This window comes from Dicentrarchus labrax, unplaced genomic scaffold (genome assembly GCF_905237075.1).
Source record: "Dicentrarchus labrax unplaced genomic scaffold, dlabrax2021, whole genome shotgun sequence".
Classification (NCBI taxonomy): domain Eukaryota; kingdom Metazoa; phylum Chordata; class Actinopteri; family Moronidae; genus Dicentrarchus; species Dicentrarchus labrax.
Genome location: NW_026136704.1, coordinates 21410632 through 21436927, shown reverse-complemented (window position 1 = coordinate 21436927; position 26296 = coordinate 21410632). Strand labels below are relative to the sequence as shown.

Genomic DNA, 26296 nt, shown 5'->3' with positions numbered 1-26296 from the left:
GAGAAACACATGTTGTTCTTACATTAATTCAGTTTTAGGTTTTATTTTTTTTTATTATCAAACAAAACATTAAAAAAAACATCATCACAGTTAGTTATCCATAAAATACATAAACAGAATTAAATGAATCAATAAATGAACACATTACACAAAACAATAGAGCACAATGTAAAGGTTGACATAACCCTGAGGTATTTTTACACTTAAGCTTTCTTAAAGATTTTGAGTTAAGTTTCACACTTTAAAAACATCTGCGTTTATGTATAAAATAAAACAATGTCAAGGCTTTGTTCTGCTTGATAAAACCAAGAAAGAAAGAAAGAAAGAAAAGATTTAAAACAAAAGCTGCCCTTGAGTTTCATGGCCATTATTTTCACAAAGTACTTAAATTACACCAAATTAAACCTAATTCTCAAAAACATTTCACAATTTTAAAATTAGCCTCTTTAACTTTTGGAAGTAAATCATAATAATAATAATAGTTATTAGAATAATAATAATAATAGTTATAATAATAATAATAATAGTTATAATAATAATTATAATAATAATAATAGTTATAATAATAATAATAGTTATAATAATAATAATAATAGTTATAATAATAATAATAGTTATAATAATAATAATAATAATAATAATAATAGTTATTATAATAATAATAATAATAGTTATAATAATAATAATAATAGTTATAATAATAATTATAATAATAATAATAATAGTTATAATAATAATAATAGTTATAATAATAATAATAATAATAATAGTTATAATAATAATAATAGTTATTATAATAATAATAATAATAATAGTTATAATAATAATAATAATTATAATAATAATAATAATAATAATAATAGTTATAATAATAATAATAATAGTTATAATAATAATAATAATAATAATAGTTATAATAATAATAATAATAGTAATAATAATAATAATAATAGTTATTATAATAATAATAATAATAATAATAATAGTTATAATAATAATATATTATTATAAATAATAAGCAGACAATATTTAAAGTGTGTTATTATATACCATTATGTCATACATAACTCTTTCTGTTACCGTTTACTGATTAATGATTGGTCGGGTAGGATAAGTACTTCCTGTAAACATCGACTCTCATTGGTTCCTCGCCGTGTGACGTCGCCGGATGCTGCAGCCGTTTTCCGGCATCTTCCCCGCTCCATACTCGGTAAAATGGCAGAGGTCGGTCAGCGGCTGGGGAGCGGAGCTTACCGGCTGTCCGCTCTCAGAAACAGCCAGGGCCGACCGGTGTGCACCGGAGAAAGTCCCGGAAGTCTGCTGGTTAACTGCAGCTTCAGTGACAGTCGGATAAAAGAGAAACCAGCAGCGGAGCAACGGGAAAGTCAACCGGTGGCAAAAAGCAGAGCAACACAACGCGAGTCAAAGAAACTTTACAGAGTGACAACAAGTGAAAGTCAGCAAGTAAATGGGACTTTGCCCTGTGCTGCATCTTTGGAGCTCGACTCACCCCGTTTCACTGGGTTTCCTCACACCAGAGAGAGTCTGCAAGCTTACAGGACAGCCCTGTACCTGTCAGCGAGACTCCAGCCTCTCCTCCTGCCTGGTAGGTTGACCTCCTGGACCAGAGGAGCTGTGTCCGTCCACCCCGACGCCTTCACGTCCCCTCAGCAGCTCCGAGCTTTCTGCACCGTCCTCTTTATTCTGGCCGAGCGAGGGTCAGAGAGGCCAGGTTGTGGGCTGAGACTGAGGCGTCTCAAACTACATCCCGATACCTCCCAGGCGTCTGCGACTAGAAGCTACAGCTGGAGGAGCAACAGGAGGACACAAGATGCTCCTCTGCTGTACAGAAGCAGGACGGCCTATTACGACGTCCTCAAGGTGTCCCCTGGTGCCACACAGTCCCAGATCAAGACGGCCTACTACAAGCAGTCCTTCATCCACCACCCGGACAAGAACCCGGGGAACGAGGAGGCCACCTTGCACTTCTCTGTGATCAGCGAGGCTTACACGGTGCTGGGCAACATCACGCTGAGGAAGAAGTACGACCGTGGTATTCTGAGCCAGTCGGACATCCAAAGTGCAGGGAGACCACCCTCCAAAGAGACCACGAGCAGACCCACGGGCTCCCCACATCAGCAGCAGCATCATCAACACAGAGCATACCGGTTCTCCCATACTGGAGGGAAGGTCAGGTTTGATTTTGACGCCTTTTATCAGGCTCACTACGGGGAGCAGCTGCAGAGGGAGAGGGACATGAAGGCCAGGAAGCAGCAGCTGCAGGAGGAGTACAAGGAGAAAATTGCCAAGAGGAGGCAGGTGAAATTGATAGAGATGACCGTGGCGATGCTGCTGACCATGGCCGGCCTAATATTAGTCAATATTAGGTCCTGAAGAAGAAGCAGCAACCGGACGTGTCCCTATGGAGGAGGTGGAGAGGGGTTATGGGGGTTAACCCGGATTTGTTTTGCAACTAAAAGCAAAGTGTTTGCAGAGTTTCTAACAGTTGAAGAGGATTTTATTAAGCATGGTGCTGGAGTAAACGAGAGCAGGGTCACTGTGTCTCAGATGTTTCATTCACAAGCAAATGAATAGCTTCTGTATTTCTTCACGTGTAGGATCTTTAAAGAGCATTAAACAAACATTATACACAACCTGATGTAAAAACCAAAAAAAGGGAGCTGGATCAAAAACAGTAACTCAAATTACTGGAAACCTGGATGGGATTATTTAATCGCTCTTTCAGGAAACTCAAAAGCACTCAGTTTATGGGTGATAAGATATCATATTTCACATTTAGTGGCACTTTAATTATAGAAATGGGTTTCAGTGTCGTATCACAATCTTTTTAAAGTTCAGATTTGTTCAGATGTTGCAACCATTCAACCAGTTGTTAAATTTCTATTTAAACCCTAATTTATTTACTTTCTATTAGTTTGAAGCCAAACAACTTTTTTTGGCAGCTTAAACTCAGTTCTGTTCATCTAAATATTGCAAAAGGATGTGAAAACGATATGCATTGTATCATGCCGAAGCAACACACAATAATTCTTCCTTTACCTACACGTTGGATCTGTAATGTAGAAGATTACTCTGAAGAGTAACATTCTTTCTTATTAGTAACTGAATGCACATTTTGATGCCTCCTTCCAGGTGTTTCAGTGTGTGTGTGTGTATATGTGTATGTACTGTACAGACAAGATGCCATATTATGTCAAATAGTTTATTCTGTGTAAAGGGGAAACTGTATGAAGTGAATACAATAAAACATTTCTTCTGCAGTGTTATAAGATCTTACCTCTAGAGGGCACCTGAACGCATCGAAATGATCTCTGGGTTAACGCTGGAGGATTGATGGGCTCAGTGAGTTTAAACTGTGTGGGATGATGTTAATGCATGTTACGGAGGTCTCAGCCTGCCGAGAGCTGCTGCTGTCGTTGTTGTTGTTGTTGTTAACAGTATGTCTTTATTCATCCAATTTCCCTTAAGATGATACATATTAGAAACATCAAACCTGGCAAATGTTCAAACTGTCAAACACTTGAAGCACACTAAATGTAGTATGACTCAAAGTGTTCACATATTAGGCCTAATTATAAAACATAGGCTGACAGAAATAAAAGAAAACCAGATGAAACGTTTCACACACAATCTTACTCTCACACAGACGTAAGAAAGATGAGACACTTTAATCTCAACAGTTCGACGCCCCATCACTTTAAATGCTTTATCAGATTATGTTCGCAACACTAAAGCTCTTCACTTCTCTGAGCCTTTAATCTCCAACGTTTCAGTCCGAACCCCCAGATTTTGACATTCATGAGTGACTGAACTGCATAAAATAGTTTGTTTGTTCACATTTTATTCACAGAAATATAAAGAAGTATGTCAAGTACATCACTTTGTACAAAATTGCACAGACTCTTCAAAACTCAGTCAGACAACAGAAAATTTAGCTTTAAGAAGTGTTAAGAAAATAAAAGGGAGACATGAGCAATCTGTGATATGTGAGATGGGCTCTTGCAACGGACAGTTTCCACTGAGGATGTTTCATCAAGAAGAATCAATCAATTGTACATAAATAAGACTCAATAGGAAAAATGTAATTTACAACGGCTGAGGAATAAATATGTTTCAAAAATAGGATTCAAATTGGCACATTAACTGCTCCGTCCGCTCCTCGACTGAAGGTGACACTTCACCTTCGAAGCTAAATGACTGTGCTTGAAAAGACAGACTGATATGTTTAGTCCAACTGAACAAAAGTGTTGCATATGTTTTTAATACAGGAGCTGAAAGGTGTTTTCAGGTGTGTGTCTAAACATGCTTTAAAAAGCACCCGGCTAATGTAGCTTAGCACAAAGACAGGAAGTCAAGGAAACAGCTCGCCTGGCTCTGACCAAAAGGAATAAAATCCACCTACTAGCATCTCTAAAGCTCACTTATGTGCATGATATGTGTCAACCACACCAACAGATAGCACAATACCCATTGATTAGTGAGGCCCAGAGGTGCTGGTAGGTGGAGTGGGAGACTTCCAAGGGTGGAGACTAACTTAGCTGGTTGGTTTGGCATGTGTATGACTGGTTAACCACACCACCTCCATTAATGAGCAGCGCAGAGCCGTTTCCCTGAGTGTTTCTGGGGGACCTTCAGGGGCCGATGTTTACCCCTGTTTCCAGTCTTTAAGCTAAGCTAAGCTAACCGGCTGTTAGTAGTATAGCTCCATATTTTTGACATGAGATTGTTTTCTCATTTATGCCAACTCTTTGCAAGGAATGCGAATGTCTTAAAATACCAAACTTCTCCTTTAAGAGGCCATTTTAACTGGTATTTTATATTATATGTATATCTTGGGCCAATTCTTTGTGGTGAAAAATTTAGGCTTTCTTTTGAATTATTAACTTAAGCTTAAGTTCAGTACTCAGCATAAAGTAAAGCAGCAACGTCACGTCTTTCTGTTCAAGCATGGCCATCAAGTACCCTTAACCTAACTGCCCGTACCGTTCCAGTCCACAACAGGCCGCACAAACAGTACATAATACTGTCCCTGCTCTAAAAAACAAGTCCTCAGTCCCTCCGATAAATGCTGGATTTGGTATAATAATATCTTAAAGGCATTACTTCAAAGTGAACTCCTATATTAACAGCATATCTAATCTACAGGTTATTGATATGATAAGCTTGAATACAGAACCAGCACCAGATGGAGGGACCTTGAAAACCATGTTTTAGAAACACAACTGTAGCACATCGATCATTGAAAAATATTTGGACTCTAATACACCACCACACACTCATAGAAATAACCCAGTATGACAGCAAAATGGGAGCCACGCTGCCATATTCGTACAGGCTGAACTTGTGTTGTTCATAGATCTGTAACACGACATGTGACCACCTGTGTGTACGCTGTAGCCATCAGTAAAACAGTGAGAAGAAAACCATTTCAGTATGCATAGATATGCACGTTCAGTGTGTTTTGAGCAGAAACTGAAAGTAAAGTAATCACCTGCTTTTCATTTTTGGGCTTTTTGTGATAATGCGAGATGTCAACACCATCCTCCTCGTTACTATGGGCAAAAGTCTGTTCAAGTCCAAGGAAATTGTCAGGCACTAAGACCCTTTAGGCTGTACACGTTTTAAGAAAACATCTTCGAGCTAACACCAACACACCCATGATTGCTGTACTGATGTTAGTGTAGAGCAGAGACCCAGAGCAGGACTTTGTAGGGAAACCCTGCGGGGACAGTGAGGATATCCGGGACAGACTCAAAGCAGCTTTACAAACATTAACGGGATGCTCTCGGGAGCTCTGAGGGGAGGGACTGTTTCTTCAGGGTCATTTCTAACTCTCAACCCTTCAGCAGGGTGGTGACACAAGCTCTGCTCCTAGGGAACTGTGGGTAAAGGGTGAACAGGAAGTGGTCAGAGGTGGTGAATCAAAGCCATATGACTCAACTGGATGACTTCCTCTTGCTTTCTTTTCCTACACTCATTTTCATCGCTACTTTTTGTACATCTAGGTCTTGTCTCCGGCTCCATCTCTGTGGCCTTCTGCTTTCTCTGTTCAATAACATTCTTGACAACTGAGTTTGAAACTAAGCCACAGAGGGATTTATCATCGCGGACACTGCTTGGCATGATCCCCCCCCTCTTCTAAAATCAGAGAAACAGGAAATTGCCTTGAAATAAAAAAAACAAACAATGGGTGATCCAGTGATTTGGACCGTTTTCATCATCAGCAAAGCGTCCCATGTCACCTCCAACTTTCTGCTCCTCATCCAGTCCAGAAAATACGAGCCTGAACCCTGCCCTGGGCCATTTAGTAGAAAGAGTACTGGTTCTCCACTGCTCGGGCCCTGCGAGTCCCGTCAGCGTCGTGGTAGTCCTCAGATGTACCACTAGAGGCCTCCAGCAGGCGTTCAGAGCTGTTGCTGCGGCTCTGTAACCCTCCTCCTACTCCTCCTCCAGTACCTGGGTCACTGCGGGAGAGAGAGGGAAGGGCGGTGGGTGAGGAGGAGGTGCTTGAGGAGAGCGGGGCATCAGGAGGGGGCCCTGCAGGCGCTGTGATCCCGGGAGGGTGGAGAGCTGGCTGGGCTGAATCTGTCCGGCAGCCCGCATCCCTGGGCGGGGTGAGGACGGGAGGCACGGTCACGTCTGTAGCAGATTGTAGGAAGAAGAAATAAATCTTTTCAACAGAAGATTAATAATATCAATGAATCTATATTACTAATAATTATTTGTTGCTTTTACTGCTGCTGGCAAAAGTCTCCTTCATAGAGCACCATGTAAACACAGACAGTGTGGGCCTCCTTTATTGTCCTTTCTCTTGGGGAGCAACAACACTGACAACACTATTGCCAAAGACACGCCTGACCAGTGTATCAGTAAAGCCTTTTACGCCCTGAATCAAACCCTCACTCTATATAAGTGCGTATTTGGTAGTGAGTGCATGAATGTGTGTAGGTCCAGCGTTTGGGGAAACAGAGGGCCTCTTTGTGACCACCAGGGTGGGTTGGGGGCGGAGTCTCGGCCTGCATGCAAAACTCCTGTGGCATAATCGCCCCCTCACTCTCCTGTACAGGAGGGCATTCATCCCATGCCAGGAGAGCGAAGGGCAGGAGTGGTGTTAGTATGGAGAAGGAGCAGGAGGGGGGAGGGGCGGAAGGTTCAGTGAGTTTTAACTGTGCTTCCTTCGTCTGTAAGAGCAAACCTCTGCCATCCATCAACACATCAAACTTTCTGGAAGTTTTTAATCACCCTCTGTTATCCTTTGGCGACCCGAGGAACGATTATCACACTGACACTTGAAACAACCATCACAAAAGCTTGAACACCCAAACATTGTAGCCTCGTTGATTTTGGTTTAGAGGTCCCCTCCACTCAGAAATGTTATTTTTCTTCTTGTTCCTACAGATGGATATTTGATCTTCACTGTGCAGAATAATGTATGTGCAGAGTTTGACACTAGAAGGATGTTTTCACATTCATTTGTGCTCATTGGAAATCAGATTTTAAGGGGCAGGGCCTACGAGCATGAATTGAGAATAGTTTGAAAGTTTATCATGGTCCAATATGCAACTTATACTTAGTGTGATGTAGAAACTTAAATTTGCCAGTGCACTGAGAATGGATAACATTTGCATATTTACAGACTATTTTCCTTTTAATGAGGTAGAAGGAGTCAAGGCCTTTTTAAGGATTGTAATGCAGAAGATATCACCTCAGACACACATTATTGTTCCAAGCAGACTATTTGTATATATATGTCTTAATACATGTCTGGAGGGGATCTTCAAGTAACTGAACATGGACAACTGAGGCAGTTACAAGATAACTGTAAATGCTAAAACTCAGTGTAACAGTAGCACCAGTATGGAAGACCGTAACATGTCAGTAATGTTAGTTACACAGCAACATTTAGCCTATGTTTGCATTAGCCCCCACTAAATGGAGCAGAACCGTAATTAGTGTAATTGGTAACACCTGTGTTTACCCCACTGTTTTATGTCAAAATGGCTGCTGTGAAAAGCGTCTATTTACAACTTTACCATAAGGAGACTTTCGTGAGGTCAGGTAATTTCCTGCGTGGGTTTACCCAACAACCTGAGCTCATTAGCTGGAATATTTGACAGCACCTATATTGGAAATGCAGGGAACTTAACTCAGTCTTAATGGTTTCACTTTTCCAGCACACCTGCTATTAGTAAAGCACTAATTAAGCACCTAATTAGGACATTCTAGCTGCCAAGCAGTGAGCTTTTAACTACAAATATTAGGCTGTTGCATGATAAAAAATAACACTTTGACATCAGCTGTTAAGTTGAAAGATGTGGGTTGTTTGGCCAATAAGCGAGCTCAACATCTATGACCTCTCCAGTTAAATCTTAAGTTCTGACTCGTGTTTGAGCAGTTCATGTTCATGTGTTTCGTACCTGTGGTGGAGCTTCGCTGTACTTGCACATAGGAGCGTAATGTGATGTCAGCCGAGCCTCCAGACTCGAGGGGGATAGGGTGGGCGTGGAAATGTCTCAACATGTCCGACACGGTGTGAAACCACAAGTGGTGGACGTGGCACTGCCCGTTCTCGTTCACTGACAAACGCAAATGCTGGAAGGGAGAAAGAAGGGAAGACAGGACATTAACAAGAGACAGAGAGTTTTAAGATTTAAATGAACACAGAGGGAGAGATAGATGGTGAAAGAGGGAGAAAACACAACACAGTGAGGCACAGTGAACATCTGAAACAGACGGACCAAGACAGAGGTCAGGACATTTCTGCGAGGCTCCTCTCTGTGAGAGCAAGGCGACAGAATGCCAAGGCTGACACTGGAGGAAGAGGCGGCAGCTGACACTTCCTCAACACTGCCGGCTGGCAGGATGTGATGTGAAGGGATCACGTTACATAAGAGCACACAAAACATTGACATTACTGCATCTTTTCCAGGGCCTGAACAACTTGGTCTGGTGTGAGCTGCAGTGACTGCAAGATTTAATGCTGCTGCAGAGCAGAGCTGCAGCTAGGGGGAGAGAATAATGTATTCAAACAACTGATTCATTTTTTAAAGAACACAAAATCCATCAATGACAATTGTTATAACCCATATTATTAAATGTCATGTAAAAATAAAAATAAAAACATTTTCTGGTTTCTGGTTCATTTTACTTTAAATTAAACACTAATATATTTGAGGTTGTTTTGTTAGTCAGACAAAGTGAAGACACAACCGTTGACTCTGATAACTTGTGGTAAAATTAATATGTAAACTACACTATCAAAACATTAACAAATAATAAAAATAAACCCTAATCTACACATCGCCCTCGCCGAGTTAATTTACAGGGAGTGAAAGATTCAAACAACATGATGTCGTTTCTCCTCTCTCTTATCGTCTCACCTTGGCTTTGCCCTGAAAGTTGAAGGTGAGGACGTACTCTCCCGGCCGAGTCTCACTCTGACGAATCACAAAGAGCCCGTGGCTCCTGACCCCTCCTGCCAGCACCAACTGAGCTGCACGCACGCGGGACAGTGTACCATGGAACCATGGGTAACCTGCAAGGCTGGCATCGCCATCTGACTCTTTTGCTCCTTCACTGCCACCTGAGCAAAGTTAAAACACATCAATGTTTTTTTCTCTTTAATCTTTTTTCTGTGTTGTGTGCTGTTTGATATTGAGTGTCTGGAGAGTAAAGGAAATGTATGTTATTACCTGCAGAAGAGTTTGAGCCCTGGGCCTCTGGGGACTGAAGGAAGCGCTCTAAAGGCATGTGGGATGGGTGCTGGGTGAAGGGGGGTTCCCTGCAACGGACTGAGGGGGCGCTGTAATGCTCTGCTGCTGTAGGACACGACCTCTCCGGAGCACGATACACACCTAAACATATTTTCTAATATTTGAACACATTCATGTAAATCAAAACATTTGAATGTTATGTAACAGCGGGTTTGTTTTTGCTCACCCTCAGACAGCAGCTCACAGCTGCATGAGGCCACCATGGAGCAGTCTTTGGAGGCCTGACCATGAGGACACGACGCCAGCTCAATGTCATCGCCGCTGTCCCTGTACACAAGCAGGCAGGTCAGGAGAACCGCAAGAACGTATACACATGCATGCACACATGCAAACAAACATCACAAAGTCCTAACACACAACTCCACACACATCCACATCTTACAAACACGGACACAAATAATCCTTCTGTTTACGTCCTGAGCTGCACCGACAAATGTCCACTAACCCAGGAAACTGAGGAGGAATGTCAGTGGTGCAAACTCGCCCATGTTTGTGCTAAAGCACCTGTCAAAAACTCTACTAATTTGATGATTAATGACTGTGTGCGTTTCCCCTCCACCCTTTTCCCTCTTTCTCCATCCCTCTCTGCTCCCCATCTTCAGCCAACAGCAAATATTTATCTGGTGGTTTACCCGGGGTCTATGCAGTCCTGGATGTCAGCAACCCAGGAGTTTTTCTGCAGGGAGTCGATGGTTTCCAGGATGTACTCTCCCCCGTTTTCCACCTGTGGAAGCAGCCAAACACAGCGATCAGACACTGAGTACTGCTGAAAGGACCACATCAGGCTACAGAGGACGTGTTTTTGTATAGCAATAAGGCAGGTGTGTTAATGTGGTTGTGAAATGGTTGCAGTTACTACCTTAAGAACAAAAGTGTTGTCTTTGTCAGGCATCTCCAGCGGCATGGTGGTCCTCACCTCCACGATGGCTGACAGAGGGATGCTCACTTTGGGCTTTGAGGACTGAAGTGAACATGCAAACAGACACGGAATAAAAGTCACATTTAGCTTTTCTAGTGATATGTGGTAACCTAGACATAAATTGAGCAGCTAACAACGGAAAGACATGCAAACTGTAACAAGTAGACAATTTTTCCTTTACATATTTTCTAAATCAGCTTCAAGGTTTTCAGAATGAGTTACAATAGTTTTGGTTATTTCACAAGGATCTTTATTTTTGATTGTTACTTATTTAGTCATGAATATTTATTGTTTGTTTAGTGTTTGCATATCACAGTGGATCGAGAAACACATGTAATAAAGTATCTGCTCTAGAAAACAAGAAATGCATCACTCCCTGGGTGGTACTATAATTTTGCATCAGTGTGATCCGTGTGCATCAGCAAAAGACAGAAAGGTTCAATTAAATCTTTCATTACATCCTGTAGGAGGCAACTGCAACACTTGTAAAAGTAGAAACTTTATAAAAAAAACCCGAAATAGAGCTTTAAATTAGTGGTACAGGTTTAAAGTAAATAGTACCACTATCTGTTTTGAAATACACCCAGCTTCTCCCAACCCTCAAAACTCCTCTTTAATTAAGGGGCAACATGCAGTCTGAATTACTGCCACAGCCCGAGTCGCAATGAACTACACCCCCTGTCTCCTGAGATAAAATCACTTGTTCAAATAAAATAACGCCAACGTTAAAAAAACAGTCGAGAAGAGTGTATAAAAAATTGCACAATCCGCAGAAATTACTCCACAGCTCAGATTTTATGCAGTCTCTCATTTTCTCATTGCGTTTCTCAGCAGTTATTCGTGCTGACTGACTGTAACAAACATCAAACAGGAAGAGTTTACAAGAGGGTGAACACAGAAAACATCCTGGCCTCCGTTTGCCCTCTGCAGAGAGTTGGATTCAGACGATAATCTTAACAGATCCCATGAGAGTGTTTGAGGCGGTGATGTGTGTGTGTGTGTGTGTGTGTGTGTGTGTGTGTGTGTGTGTGTGTGTGTGTGTGTGTGTGTGTGTGTGTGTTATTTCTGTGTGTGTCAGGAGAGACAGAGCGAGAAGGAGGCTGACTGATGGCCTGGCAGAGGCTTATCAGCTGATCTGTCTGGAGCAACACTGTTCTCATCTTGATCTGCCTGTGCAGCTGGCTGCCATCCACGCCCACAATTCCTTTCGTTGGATCAGATGTCAAAAATCACTTCCTGTATTAAACCGTTTGACCATTTCCTGTACCTCTCCACTGCGGACAACACAGCTTCACTGTCTCTTGAAATCTTTAGTTGGTGCACATGACTATAAGCACTTCACCACACAGCTCTTATAGGAAGTACGTAGTTGGTGTGGTCAGTTTTTTCTGTTCTGTGGGAGGCATTTTTAGATAAAGACTTAGCTCACTCAAATGACTCTTACCTCCAGAGTAGAGACAAAACAATTATTGTTTTGTTTCGATTTGGTAGCAAACAGTCGCTTATATACACATGGAACAGACAAACAGCAACATTACCATGAATTGGTTGACTTTCCTTTTAGCTCTGTTTTGGTCTTCACCAACTCCTGGGGTAAATGTTTTCTGATCTTAAGATGCAAAACGCTTCACTATGTTCACCAGCGAGTCACTCTGTCATTTGGTGCTTAGCTGATAGTTTACAGTTTATGAGCTTTGTTGCTGAAAACAGCCATCTGCTATGTCTATGAGAGCGGTGAGAGTGAATCAAAACAGTCAGGGTGAGGGGCATAAAATGAAAACTATGAGCTGAAAGACACAATAAATAAGATGGATATCTTCAAAACTTGAACCAATAAAATGAAAACTATCAACATGGTTATATACCACAAATGGTTATTGAAAAGGAATATATGTGTTTTTGCCATTTAGCTGAATTGACCTTTTAAACAATAAGACACCAACCAGTATGGGAATTTTAGAGGCATCAAGTGATTTATTTCTGAATTAGTGAAATGGTCTTCAGATCATCTTAAAGGTTCAGTGTGTAGGATTTAGTGGCATTTAGCAGTGTAGTCAAGAAAATCAGGCCAGGAAACAGCAAAAGTAGCCCAAATATCACTGGTAGCTTTTAGTATTTTAAGGCAAATTTGGATATTTTTACATAAAGCATGCTTTCTTTTTTAAATTATGATAACAAACAATTCCTGTGATGTGTTTTAGCTACTCTCACTCATGTAGTCATTGCGTGTTACTTTGCTTGGTGTGAACCAGAGAGTGGGTCGTCTCAGGACCTGCTGCTGTGTCATAATGCAGGCAGTAAGCGTGCTGCAGTGTGCTGTCTCTGCCATGCAGAGCAGCCGGCAGATTGATGGCCCTGACAGGGACGGAGCCAGAGCCAGCCAGCCAGGAGCAGGCAACAGTGAGATTTTATGAGTCAGTTTATCTTTCCGACACTGTTGACTCTGCACCGTTATGATTTGTAAGACCTGAATAGGACGGCAGTGATAAAACAACTCCGAGTGTCTGCAGGGCAGGCCTGTCGAGATGTGTGAGTTTAATTAATGTGTCACTTCACAGCAGCTCTGAAGTTTCTCTTAATCTCACCCTAGTCCACAGCTGATAATCATTTTCCCACGTGTGGACGTTAATAGAACATAACAGATGAAACTGCTTAAGCACAATTATTAAGTTTCATTTTATGTTCCCCTTGTGGCTCTTGCTGAGCTTTTGAGTGACTCAAGAAACTATTTTGGTTCCTATTTACAGTTTGTCACAGCAGACGGTTTGCCAAAGACAAAGAACCAATCAATATTTTATTTTTTGCACATGAAAGGGAATCTTTGCAATCCGCTCCCACTTACAGAAATCAATGTAACAGCTTCTCTCTCTCTCTCTCTCTCTCTCTCTCTCTCTCTCTCTCTCTCTCTCTCTCTCTCTCTCTCTCTCACACACACACACAGTCTTCGGTTGCCCCTTCAACCACCCCTCCCACGCCTGCCTCCCACCTGTCCTTACCCTTCTCCCCCTCTCTCTGCAGCCTTATCCCCACATTCCCACCAGCCATGATCAAAGGACAGTGGCAGATTTACACACACTCAGCTGCACAGCCTCGTGGCCTTCTTAAGGTCAGGGGCGATGATCTGGAAATCCCATATAGACAAATGTGAAGTGTGCAGGCATGCACGTGAGTGTGAGTGTGTGTGTGGTTGGACTTGGACAGGCTGTGTCACTCAAGGTCCCAGTGGTTGGATTTATATCTGGCATTCAGGAAGGGTTGCAAAGGTTGATTATTTTCATGAAATGTGAATGTGTTGATCATTTTATCAATCAGTTTTACAGTCTGATTTGGTAATGTGCTTTTTAACAGTGGATGAACAAAGTAACTTGTAAAAATGACTGTACCTGGAAATTAGTAATAATCATTTTATCCTAGAGGTTGTTCTGGGGAAAAGTTTAACAAGATTTGGAGGGCATTTTTATCGTTCAAGATGAAGTCATGGACTCTAAACCCCAACAATGAACAACGCAGATTTTCTTGCATTTTACCTTGTTTTCTGTAACAATTGTGGATGTCCTATATGCATTTAATAACCTATTTATCTATCTGTTTATCTTTTTATATTTTTGTCAGGCAGGGGTCGGTGGGAAAATCTAGCATTTGATGCAGTGGGTATGAATACTTGGAAAGAAATGTTCATTGAAAAAATGTGAGGTCTTCAAATTGATTGTTCTGGCTGACCAACAGTCTAAAACCCAAAGATATTTAATTTACAATAATATAAAAGAAAGAAAGAAGCTGGCGAGTGTTTTTCCTTACTAATTTCTGTAAATTAATTTGTTCAAATCATCAAATCATCCAGTAACCAGCTCATCATCTCAGCACCCTGTTTTCTGTCCTGTGTGTGTGTGTGTGTGTGTGTGTGTGTGTGTGTGTGTGTGTGTGTGTGTGTGTGTGCGTACCTTGGGAGGTACGTAGAACTCCAGAAGAAACCTCTCGCCTCCATCCTCCCTCTTCGTCTTCCTCAGCAGCAGGCGGCACTTCTGCCACTGCGCAGCGCCCATACAGTTTGTGTCATCAGCCACCATGTACCTCAGTGCTCCCTCCCTCTGGATTTCCAGCATCTCAGCCTTGTGGCCCTGGGAACCCCTGGGAAGCCGCAGCTTTTGGGACCACTTCTCTCCCCCTGCAGCCTCCCCACCTCCTCCTCCTCCCCCTCCTAACCCTCCCCCGTTAGCCTTCCTGGCTCCAGAGGGGCCGTCAGGTTCAGGGGAGGCCCGTCTGTGCCACATTTCCTTCACTCCGTCCACCACGCACAGACTCATGTTCCTCAGGGAGAAGCCCTTCTTGAAGCGAGCCTTTGGGTGACTGACCGATACGTCCTCTGAGCTGCGGGACTGTCCCAGAGCAGACACCTTGTGGGCCGTCTGGGGGCCTCGGGAGGCTGTGGTGCCACTTCCTCCCCCATCCATCCCTCCTCCTCCGCTGTCCATGCTGTCGAGGGATTCACTTGAAGCCCCGGCGTCCTTGCGTCTCTGGTAAAGGTCGTGACCGTAGGACAGTGGGCAACCCTGGATTCCCAGGAAAGGAACGATGCTGTACTTTGGCGCTGTGTTGGAGCCGTCTTCCCCCGGCGAGGATGCCTGGTTCTCCCGGGCCTGGGTCAGTGCTGCAGAGAAGCACTCTAGAAAGTGATGGGCAAAGTGCTGTGAGAAGCTCACATCGGCGCCTGGCGAGTCGTAGCACGGGTTCTCCGACAGGAAGCGCTGGAACTTGTCAGCGAAGTCTGCAGCGGAGGCTCGAGCATGGAGCTCACAGAACTCTCGCCAGTCAGGCAGTGGGCACGAGGAGGAGAGCTCCGGGCTACCGGGCACCACCGCTCCGTTCATCACTGGGCCATGCCAACCCACCGAGGAGAGGCTGGAGAGAAGGAAGAACAGCAGAGTGTCAGTGTGGATGAAAGCAAAATACTGCAGCATGTATTTGTGTAACTCCTGGCTTTAGACCAGACGTACAACAGTTGTGGAACAGCCTGCATGTGTGATGGTGCAAAGAATAAAAGATGTGTGAATGAAGCAGACTGCTGAACCAGCTTGTGTCTGTCATTAGAATATTTATGATATCTTGATGATGTGGAAAATTAAGTCCTTGCAGATTCTCTGTGACATGTGTTCATCAATAAAAAAAAATGCAATCTCTTTACTTTTTCTTGTATTTTTATGTCACAGTCTTAACTATTCCCACATCCCATAAAATGTCTATACTGAAATTAAATACTGAGATCCAAGAGACCAAAAGTAAAGTCTCAGCATCTTCTTGATCATTTGAAATTTGTTTTGCATTTGATTTATTTAGTTAATCGTTCAGATTTTCACAACATGAGGTTTTTGGTCCTGTGAAAACAACATATCCCAATTTCCCCCCCTTTTTTCAGCTTTGTGACAACACATTCTTCAGATAATTCAATGCATTTTAAATGGCAAATCTAGTCGAAGAAGTTGGAGGACTTTGGAGAAAAACCCTTAATATCACCATATTTGGAGATACATGGTGTTCAGTGGACATTAATTATTGATTGGTGTAAAAGTAGTCAAAGATAAATAGACCAGTGGAATCAGCCTTATATACCTTTAAAATGTACAATAAACTCCCTCCTGGTCTCAACCAAATTCTCCTAAAATTTCTGACGCCATGACCTTGTTGTCCTAAAACCCCGGTGACAACAACTGTGAATAAATCCACTCAATAAATCCCACATCGAAGCTCAAGATTATGCACTGGACTGGCATACCACTGAAGGTCTATAAATGACTTATCAACAGATTCAATGAGACAACAGATTGAAAAGAAATAATCCAGAAAATTTGAGTCACCATTAACCAATTGATAGTTTCTGACAAGCACTCAGATTATCTGAATTATCTCGCAGTATGTTCAGTCACAGCAGGTTAACAGCAACTTCAGACTGATCATACATTTCAGTTTATAAATCATCATTTGCTCAGTGTGCATCAAAACAATTCTTAATGATCCAAAGATTTGATGTTGCCAAATGAAAACAAGTAGGCTATTGTTAACAACTTAATTACAGCAGTAACAATTAGTCGATCCACAGGAAATTACCATTTTGATAATTGGGGTAAATACTTTTTTATCATACGTCAGCTGTTTTGACAGGTAATGTAATAATTTGCTTTAGTAAATACAACTTAACATTTGTATAAAGAAGATGCATTTAAGTCTTTAGTCTTTATTCAGAGGAATATTGTTAACACTCTTCAAGTAAGTTTAGAGACATGCTGCATATGAGTGTAATATACTTCAATTAGCTGAATGTACAATTAACTCAATTTACCCAAGTTACTTTAACAATAAATTCTCTCAAATCAAATATTTTCTATGCTTAAACTGTCTGAATTAATTGGTTTCCTCAAATTTGTTGTAGTTTAACTGACTGATCTGTTTTTATTGAGTATTTGTATAAGACCACGGTCGCTCTTGTCCACTCATCCTCTGCTCCTCAGCATGTGTGTTCGTATGACTCAGTCCTCAGCACTGCCTCCCTCTCCGGCCCAATAAGTGCCAAACCACATCACATCACATCACATCACATCACATCACATCACTGATAAAACTCTCCTCTCTCTGGACTGCAGCGGGGATCTAACAAGGAGTCATACCACCATTGTGTCAGTAGCAACATCCAAAGCCAGCTTTCACCCTCGCCCCTCCTCTCTCCTCTTTCTTTGTCTCAGCACATCAGTGACTAATACAGCATCAGAGGACAGCGTCGCACAATCAAACCCATGTTGGTTTGATTATTGTTGTCTGTAAATCACGTAGATAAAAGTGAGCAGGCTGGGTGACATACGCACGGGCAAGGCCAACACTCCCCAAGCTGTGAAAGCTTATTCTCCGAGCTGCTGGGCTCCTCTTGGCAGTTCGCTCGCAGTATGCGCTCAAATGTTTGCTTTCTGAAATTGCACTCTTAAACCAAATTACGCATACATGCAAGTGTTTGCACTGCAGACTTTTACTGGAATTTCTCCTGCAAGCAGCTTTATTGTCATTTTCCAAAGCATCAGTGTAGGTTGTCTTTTCATAACAGATTAGAGCAAAAAAAAAACTCTCCACTGGAATTATGTCTGACACACACATTCAACTACAAGCCAATCTCTCTTCTTTCCCTCTCCCACAGATCTGGAAAAAAAAAAAAAACAATATGCCAGATCAGAGAGAGGATGTGATAAGGGAAAGTACACAGGAGTCCCAGTTCTTTGAGAGACCATCTCTTAGTTCATCGTATACAGAGAAAAAACTCTTGGGTGCTGAGACCCGGTGTCAGAATTTCAAAGGAATTCTGTGATCGATAGAGACACTCGAAAGTAAAACAAAGGGTGCTATTAGAGAATAACTATAAAATAAACAGCACAAGAAAATGTCTGTGTGGATGTACCATAGGAATGTGCCAATACTGTTTCACTCCTTCACTTCACTTAGTGTGCAGAAGCGGGCAGTTGGGTCTCAAATTAAACAGTTTTGATTGGAGGCAAAACATTCAGCGCTGAGGTTGGCTGAACAATGTGTTGTTGTTGTTGTTGTTTTCTCCCATGTTCTGCTCCCAGGATGAATCACAACTAGGGATGTAACGTTACACTCATGTCACGATTCGATACGATTACTGGGTTCGCGATAATTTTTGTCTTTTAATAAAATGAGACTGAAGACAATTTATGACTGAAAAAGATTCCTTTATTTCTCAGACAAAAATCTACAGAATATATTTCCTTTTTAATTTGGAGGTAGGGTGAAACTGAAGTCTTTTTGCGCCTTGATACCAATAAAGTAAAGATTTGAATGGGCCTTTCAGTAAGTTGGAACATGTAGCTTATATGTGTGTTATCTTTAAGATCCCCTAAATGTATTTTACAGGATGTTTCTTCATAAAAGACTGTGATGATGATACTGCAGATGCCATCCAGTTCATGAAACCTCAGGGGTTTGGAGTGCTTCATGAATGTCTACTTCGTCATCTTCTTCAAACTTCTATCTGACTAAATCCACCAAGCCAAAGGCATTTGGTACCCTCTATATGAGGAAAGGAGGCCAAATATATAATATGATATTAACATATTTACACCGAGAGCACAAATTGGCAATTATGGTGCACACACTTTAAAATTAAGGTCACAAGTTATTAAACCATGCATACACTTTTTTTTCACACCTTTGACACCTCCAGGGGTCCGTAAGGAGGTAATTTCAAGTTGCGCAAATTTGCCTGATCATTATCAGGTTTCGTGGAATTGACTCAATTCAAACACAAAAATTCAAGATTTCAAGAAAAATATTTTTGTGCTATGATTTCAGTGATATTTAAGTTTTAGCAGAGGTTAGAATGAACAATTACATTGAAATTACCAAAGGCTAGATTCCAAATGATTTATGAACATTTATAACAAATTTATTACCAAATAGAAATAAAGAACACGGGCTAAAGGGTTTTTTCAGGGCTGGCAACCTAAAATGTGTTCTTATAATTGATCTACATAGCATTAGTGAATGTATTGAAAGCCTTTTAAGAGCTGTTAGTTACATCTTTGAAACCTTTTACAAAGAGTGCCTTATTAGAAAGTAGTACAGAGGGGAAAATCACTTTCATTCATGAATCCATCACTTCATTCATCCAAACCCATTCATTCCCTCAAGCCACACGAGATTTGTAAACTAAACTGCTAATCACCAAGTGTTGTTGTAATAATTATCTTACTCCCCTTGTGGCGTGCGTGTGTGTGTGTGTGTGTGTGTGTGTGTGTGTGTGTGTGTGTGTGTGTGTGTGTGTGTGTGTGTGCTGCTGCTGGATGTGAGGAAGTCAATACCCATTCAGCTATTTAAAAACCTGCACTGGGCCAACTTTCCACTCATTCAGCAGAAAAACAACAACACACGGTGAGGTGCATTTCTCAAACTCCTGCCCTTCCGCAAAGATGAGGATGTGCCTCTTTCAAGGATACTGAACTGACTGTATGCCGCGCCCCCACACACACACACACACACACACACACACACACATACACTCACTCACCGAGTCAGCATGAAACTCAAGCCATGAGACGCTAGAGGAAGTGGACAGCATTAAGGTTTTCTGAGGCTCAGCAGACTGAAGCAGACTACATACTGCAAAGCACACAGGGGGTATAAAGCAAAAATGATTTGCTGAGACTCGAGAGAGGGGCAGCAGTGGAAAGTAACTAAGTACATTTACTCAAGTACTGGACTTTACTTAAATACAATTTTAAGGTGCTTATACTTTACTTACAATTTTACCTCTATTTCAACTAACAATTCTTTTCATTATCGATTAATGGATTCGTTTGGTCCATAAAATGTTAACCACTGTTTCACGAAACTCAAAGTGACGTCCTAAAATGTCTTGATTTGTCCACAACCCAAAGATATACAGTCATAGAGGACTAAAGAAACCAGAAACTATTAACATTCGAGAAGCTGAAATCAGAGAATTTGGACATTTTTTCTTAAAGAAATAACTCAAAGCAATTAAACACTTGACGATTAATTTAATAGTTGACTATAGTGGCGCCCCAGGCAGTTTCACAAAGGCACTGATTCCCTCCAGTGCTCTTTTAGCTCTGTTTTTGATCTCCACCACCTCCTGAATCTGGCTCTTCAGCAGCTAAATGCTCCACTGTGTTCACCAGCTAGTCGCTAACTGTGTCTGTCTGCTGCTGGGTGCAGAGCAGGTAGAGTACTTTGAATACAGCTGCCTGTTGAAGCTGGAAATGAGAGCGGTGAGAGCAAAGCAAAACATCTTCATTCACTTTTTAAGTATGACGTTTTGAACGAAGGACTTTTACTTGTAATAACGTATTTTATATATATATGTGTCGGTAGTTAAGTAAAAGATCTAGAGTACTTTTTCCCCCACTTGAGGGGGGCATGTTTTTGCTCAATAGGCCAGCTGCTAAAACAATCAGTGAGTGTGTGGAGGTGGAGGAGACAAGGGGAGCATAAAGAAAGGGAGACACACTGCAGGACGAGGGGGAGCAGAGGCATCATGTCGAGTCTCACATCCCCATGACTCCCCTTAGTCTTTTTTCATTGCTGAGGGGGAAAACCCCTGAGAGGAGGTCCATCAATGGACCTGAATAAAAAAAGACTGAGGGGAGTCGAGGGGAATCTAAAAATGTTCACCTCCATCCTTCAGGCCTCAGAAGCCATTCCCCCTCCTGTATCTCTTCCCTATCTGTTGTAAAAATCTACCACTACTGTGCCCCCTCTTCCTCCTCCTCTGCCTCCTCCTCCTCCGCCTCCTGCTGCTTCTTTACCCAGGGGGGCAGGGCTGATATCTCTGTCAGATGGTTGGGAGTTCTCTCTGTAACAGTAAACTGACCGGGGAGGAGAGGAAAGAGACATTACTGTGCAGGGAGAAGCTATCAACTACAGCCTGCAAAACACATCGTACAAGATAAGTTCACTTCACATACTTTGTGGAGCCCTCACAGGACTGAACTGTGCAGAGCCAAGAACTACATATGCCTGATTAATACTGTGGTGTTGTGGGTAGTAATATAGAGCTACTGAGGAAATGATGCTGTAGCCAAGCATAACGGATGTACAAGGATTTGTGTTTTTAAAGCTGCGTGTACACACATACCTCTGTGTACTTCCAGAGATAAACACTGTATATATGTAGTTCAACAGACTCCTATATCTAAACACACACGTTCCTGCGAGCAGTTTCATGCCAGCAGCACGACCCTCAGTGATTGGCTGATGAAGATGATTGGTGATGTTGTGCTCCCACCCCAGGGGAGTTTGGGCCATGTTTTCTAAGATTAGCCTGCTCCACAGCACAGCACACATCTAGCAGTACACTCAGTACAGCACAGGGCTGTACACACACAGCATCTTCAACGCTATGTGAATCCATTAATTATATTATTATAGACTTATATAAGATGTAAATATTGCAGCAGTAAGATGTGGATCCAGAACATTTAAGGACAAAAAACATGTTTGACATACACGCTGGATAGGGAACAACAGCAAAACAATGCTATCGTATTCATGTTGGCCTCATGATTCATGCAGTTCTGTAAACTGTGTATATTAAGTAGAGCTGAAACAAGTAGTCGATAGACAGAAAAAAACATTGTAATAATCAATTAATAGTTTAAAGGTCCAGTGTGTGACATTTAGGAGGATCTAATGGCAGAAATAGGTATGTGTATAATATTGTTGTTTTTGTTACCTTAGAATAAGACATTATCTACAGAGGGAGCAGGTCCTCTTCTATAAAGGCCGCCATGTTGAACTGCCATGTTTCAATAGCCCAGAACCGACATTTTCAGGGCATTCTGGGTGGCCACTGTAGTTTCTCCTACATGCCTGAAACAGGAGGGTAAGGCGAGGGTTTGTAATCTACAACTACACCACTAGACGCCACTAAATCCTACACACTGGTACTTAATTCATTTAAAATTTGTAGTAAAATTATCAAAAATCTTCAGATTTTAACATCTCACAGGTCAGGATCTGCTGCTTTTCTCTATTTTATATGATTCTGAACCTTGGGATGTTTATTTTTCAGTATTCTTTAAACTGAGATTGAAGCAATGAAGAGTGTGCAACTAACAACACATCTGTGACATTTTTAAGGTAAAATATGAGCTTGTTGTGTCTAACACTGAGTTTTGGTAAACTCAATAATAATATATATAAAATAACACTGCAAGTTAACAGAGTATTGCTTCTGTGCAACATTTAATATGTGACATCCAATTAATGACAAACACAAAATTAAGACTTGGTTTGCATCACAAGTCGGTACCAGAGATGCAGAGATCAGCATAAACATGTGATGATGTTGTGTTTTGATTTGTTGCTCTGTAGGGATGCAGAAAGAATAAAGCTGACTCTGACACAAGGGGGGAAGTCACGCTGACAAAAACTGACTCACCTACTGAAGGCAAAACACAGATTCTTACAGTAGACATCCAGGTGGAGGTGTGTGTGTGTGTGTGTGTGTGTGTGTGTGTGTGTGTGTGTGTGTGTGTGTGTGTGTGAAGACAGCAAGAAAGAAACTATGTAAACCAGCTTTAACACTGAACAAAAGGAATGGAGGGTGGAAGTGGAAGGAAAAGCAGAGGAGATGTAGACACAAGATAAAAAAAAAATCCCAGGAGGGAGAAATTGCAGATAGAGCGGTAAGATGAAGGAGGGGGATCAGACATTGTGGTAGGAGGAAGAGCAGAAGTCAGGGTCAGCAGTAATAGAGCCCTTTCTTTACCTTCTTTAAGATCTGTCCACTTCAGAGCAGCCAGGTCAGTGACCTTTGACCTGACCCCTGATAACCTTGTCCCTCCCTGATGAGACTGAATGTTGTCTGGAGAGTTTGTATGAAGGCAACACAGGACCACCAGAGAGGAGAGAGTCTACCCTCACGATGACAGAGAGACATTATGAAAGGTATGTAGTCCTGATCCAGACACTGATACCCCCACCTGCATGGAGCTATCTGTGTGTGTCTGTATGTGTGTGTGTGTGTGTGTGTGTGTGTGTGTAGACACAGACAAATGCAACTGTTGATAAGGAACCAGACATGATGAGAAGATGGATCCCCACATCACCAGACTGTAACTGCACACAAACAAACTGACCACTTCTCACCAGTCTTCCTGTTTTTTCCCCCCGCGTTTTTAACGACGTAGGTAGCAGAGACTCATCACAATGATATTAAACACATTAATTAGCGTGTCCTCTACCAGCCGGCTGTCCTCTTTCTCTCTCTCTCTCTCTCTCTCTCTCTCGTGGTTCCTCTGGCAAGCAGTGACAATGTAAATATTGAGTGAGCTTCGGCATCCATATGGCAGCCAGTGATAAAGGACGGGAGCGCGTGGGAGAGACGCACATTCTGCCACTGACTTCCATTTCCTGTCTCTCACCCACCAGGTCTAACTAATTTCACAGATGACCACAGGCCTCTCGCAGAAGAGAAAATGCTGTACAACCTGTGTGAGCATCGAGCGTGTCAGTTACTGCAATAGATGGGGTTTTTAATTCGGTGTCGCACAGGGAAGCTGATTATAACACTGATTGCAGAGGGTGGAAAACATGTACGGCTTGACTTTATGATATATATGCTTTTGGGTTTTGTAGAGCAGCTATGGATTGGCTATTGCGAGCCCAGTAACACTTGTGTATTTCAAATATTTTTATGTTCTTAAGTGAAAATGAATTGTTTGTGTATATTTGTGTCTCAAAATGCCTCTTGAGGGATGAATAAAGTGTTTTGAAATGTGTAGGGCTGCAATGGAAAATGACTTAGATATAAAACAGGGGAAAGACTCACATTTCAGAGGTTGGAGTTTGAAGAAATTGTAGAAAAGAATGTGTTGTCATTTAACTTTCTGTTGGTTGGCAAATAGATGAATTAAACTAATTGTTTCAGGACTACTTCTAGGGTGTATTGCAAACAGTGTCTCTATAGTAGTAGCAGTAATAGTCAGTATTTGTTGAGACGCCGTTGATTCAACTGTGGGAGAAGCCTTTTTGTGATGATATTGTATTGGATTGCATGACATTATAAAGTGTTCTTGTTATTTTGTCTACCCCCCTGCAGAATATTTTGTCTAGCATGAGTGGTGTAGCATCGCTTAGTTTTAGTGAAAGAATCTTTGTAAAATGTAACTTTAGAGGGATTCTGCTTGAATATCACAACAAAACAACATCCCTATTAGAATATAAGGTTATATAAGTTATATAATAAAGGATATAAATACTTCATAATAAGTCCCTGCATTCAATTAGGTCACTATCCAATCATTAATTTTGTAAAATGTAATGTGGTGGACTATTACAGGGACATTACAGTGGTGATTTGTTGGATTGCATTATACTGTACGGTGTTCTTGTTATTCTGTCCACCCCCCTGCAGAGTACATCAACCCTGAATGGACTTACATAGGCTACTATATGAGCTCAGGTCTGCTATGAAAAGTTAGTGAAGAAGCCCAGAAGCTGCTTAAACATCACAACTAACATCTGTAGTAGAATACTATAGAATATAATTGTAGAATAAGGAGAATAATGATCCATTTTGTTTCATTATAAAAAGCCTCACAGGAGCATTATGGGAATATCAGCAGACCTATATGCTGCTAAAATCAGGCTTATTAGGCGTCACATTAACTGACTGTAGCCTATAAAAAAGATACATGAGAGAAAGTCAATAGAGGGCCTAAAACAGGCCTTGTGCAGGCCCAGAGAGCCTATTTAAAGCCAACAGTGGATCGTTGTGCAGGCTGCGTAATGGACTTCATGAATGGGAATCGGCTGCAGCCTCCTGCTGAATGGCTGACAGCTCCAGGTCCAGAAAGCAGGAGATGAATGGGAGCCTGCGTGCGGAGTCACGAGTCGGTACACCGATTCTGGATCATCTCGAGCAGGGGGCCTATTAGACCACCTCAGATCAGATCTCATCACATCAACATCAGGCCCCTGATCCGTCCTGTGACTGACCAGACTTTACTCCCTCAAGGCTATTAAATGGATTATCGGAAAAGCCCCGTATTTTTTTTTTTTTTTTACACCGAGACCCTCCTGAAGTCGCCTCAAGCACAGTTGACACCTAAAAACGAGCCGCTATCATCAGCCGATTGCACTTGTTCAATAGCACCAACCCCCCTCACCCGACTCTTAACGCAGGATTCATCACGGAGGAGGACTGAGGGGAAGAATCGGGGGGTTTAATACCAAAACACAGCAGCCTCCTCCTCCTCCTCCTCTTCCTCTCCTCAGCACCTGGAGGTTTGTTGTTGTCCCCCTGATGCTCGCCTCTCTCTCTCGACACCAGCAAGCGCATGAAAGATGTCTAATCATACGCGTCAGGATGGTCCAGACGCGCAAAATAAGAAACGGCGGCGGCTCTCACCTCAATGCAGGACTGGTTTCATGACGCTGGTTGGTGTCTCTGAGCCGGATCCTGGTTTTGCTGGGAGGATTGTTTTTTCTATTCAGGATCAGACATGGTTTGTCCCTCTTCAGCTGGTGTTCTCCCTCCCCGGGTTATACGCGCTCACAGCCGGCCAGCTCTCCCTCCATCTCTCCGCTCGACGCACTGTGCTCCTGTACCTTTTGGCTCTGCTCTCCATAGACCGCTGACAAGTCGGAAAGTGTCAGAATAAAATGCTACTTCCGCCAAATACTTTCAGAATAAAGCCCCGAGTTGCTGGACAAATGAGAAGCCTGTAAATGTTTATTGTTTTAGGAGGGTCAGAGTCATTATTTCATTGCATGTTAATGGGATTTGTTCATTTGATTGCAGTTAGTTACATCACTATTTTACATTTGTAACACTTTTACAGGTAATTTCATGCAGATTTGGTATATTTTAGGTAATTTGGGCAGGTACAACAATATTCTGAGATAGTTGATTCTGTTTAGTTTGTTAATTTCTAGATGGATTTAATTAAAATAACTTGTTGTTTTAAAACAAAAAAAAAAAAAAAAAATACATTCATAATTGAAAATTTTATGATGATTACATCAGGAAGCTTCCTAAGAAATTTCAGTTTCATATCAA

At 41.8% G+C, this 26296-nt stretch overlaps 2 protein-coding genes across 2 annotated transcripts; one reads left to right on the top strand and one right to left on the bottom strand.

The window, feature by feature from the left end:
* Positions 1 to 1175: 1175 nt before the first annotated feature.
* Positions 1176 to 3281, top strand: dnajc30b (DnaJ (Hsp40) homolog, subfamily C, member 30b). Its single transcript, XM_051397688.1, has one exon. The coding sequence runs from the start codon at positions 1216 to 1218 to the stop codon at positions 2392 to 2394; it is 1179 nt and encodes a 392-aa protein (XP_051253648.1). The 5' UTR covers positions 1176 to 1215; the 3' UTR covers positions 2395 to 3281.
* A 561-nt stretch (positions 3282 to 3842) lies between these two features.
* LOC127362224 (SH2B adapter protein 2) lies at positions 3843 to 25896 on the bottom strand. The gene is made up of 9 exons (XM_051397687.1): positions 25646 to 25896; positions 14655 to 15612; positions 10654 to 10755; positions 10427 to 10518; positions 9961 to 10061; positions 9714 to 9875; positions 9402 to 9604; positions 8439 to 8613; positions 3843 to 6660 (listed from the first exon to the last, which is right to left on the bottom strand). The coding sequence occupies exons 2-9, from the start codon at positions 15579 to 15581 to the stop codon at positions 6326 to 6328; spliced, it is 2097 nt and encodes a 698-aa protein (XP_051253647.1). The 5' UTR covers positions 15582 to 15612; positions 25646 to 25896; the 3' UTR covers positions 3843 to 6325.
* Between the last annotated feature and the right edge of the window lie 400 nt (positions 25897 to 26296).

Coding starts and splice junctions, on each gene's coding strand:
- dnajc30b (XM_051397688.1), top strand. CDS start 1,216: ATGGCAGAGGTCGGTCAGCGGCTGGGGAGCGGAGCTTACCGGCTGTCC.
- LOC127362224 (XM_051397687.1), bottom strand. CDS start 15,581: ATGAACGGAGCGGTGGTGCCCGGTAGCCCGGAGCTCTCCTCCTCGTGC. Junction 9,876..9,960: donor CTGTGAGCTGCTGTCTGAGG/GTGAGCAAAAAC, acceptor AAATATGTTTAG/GTGTGTATCGTGCTCCGGAG. Junction 9,605..9,713: donor GGGCTCAAACTCTTCTGCAG/GTAATAACATAC, acceptor AACTTTGCTCAG/GTGGCAGTGAAGGAGCAAAA.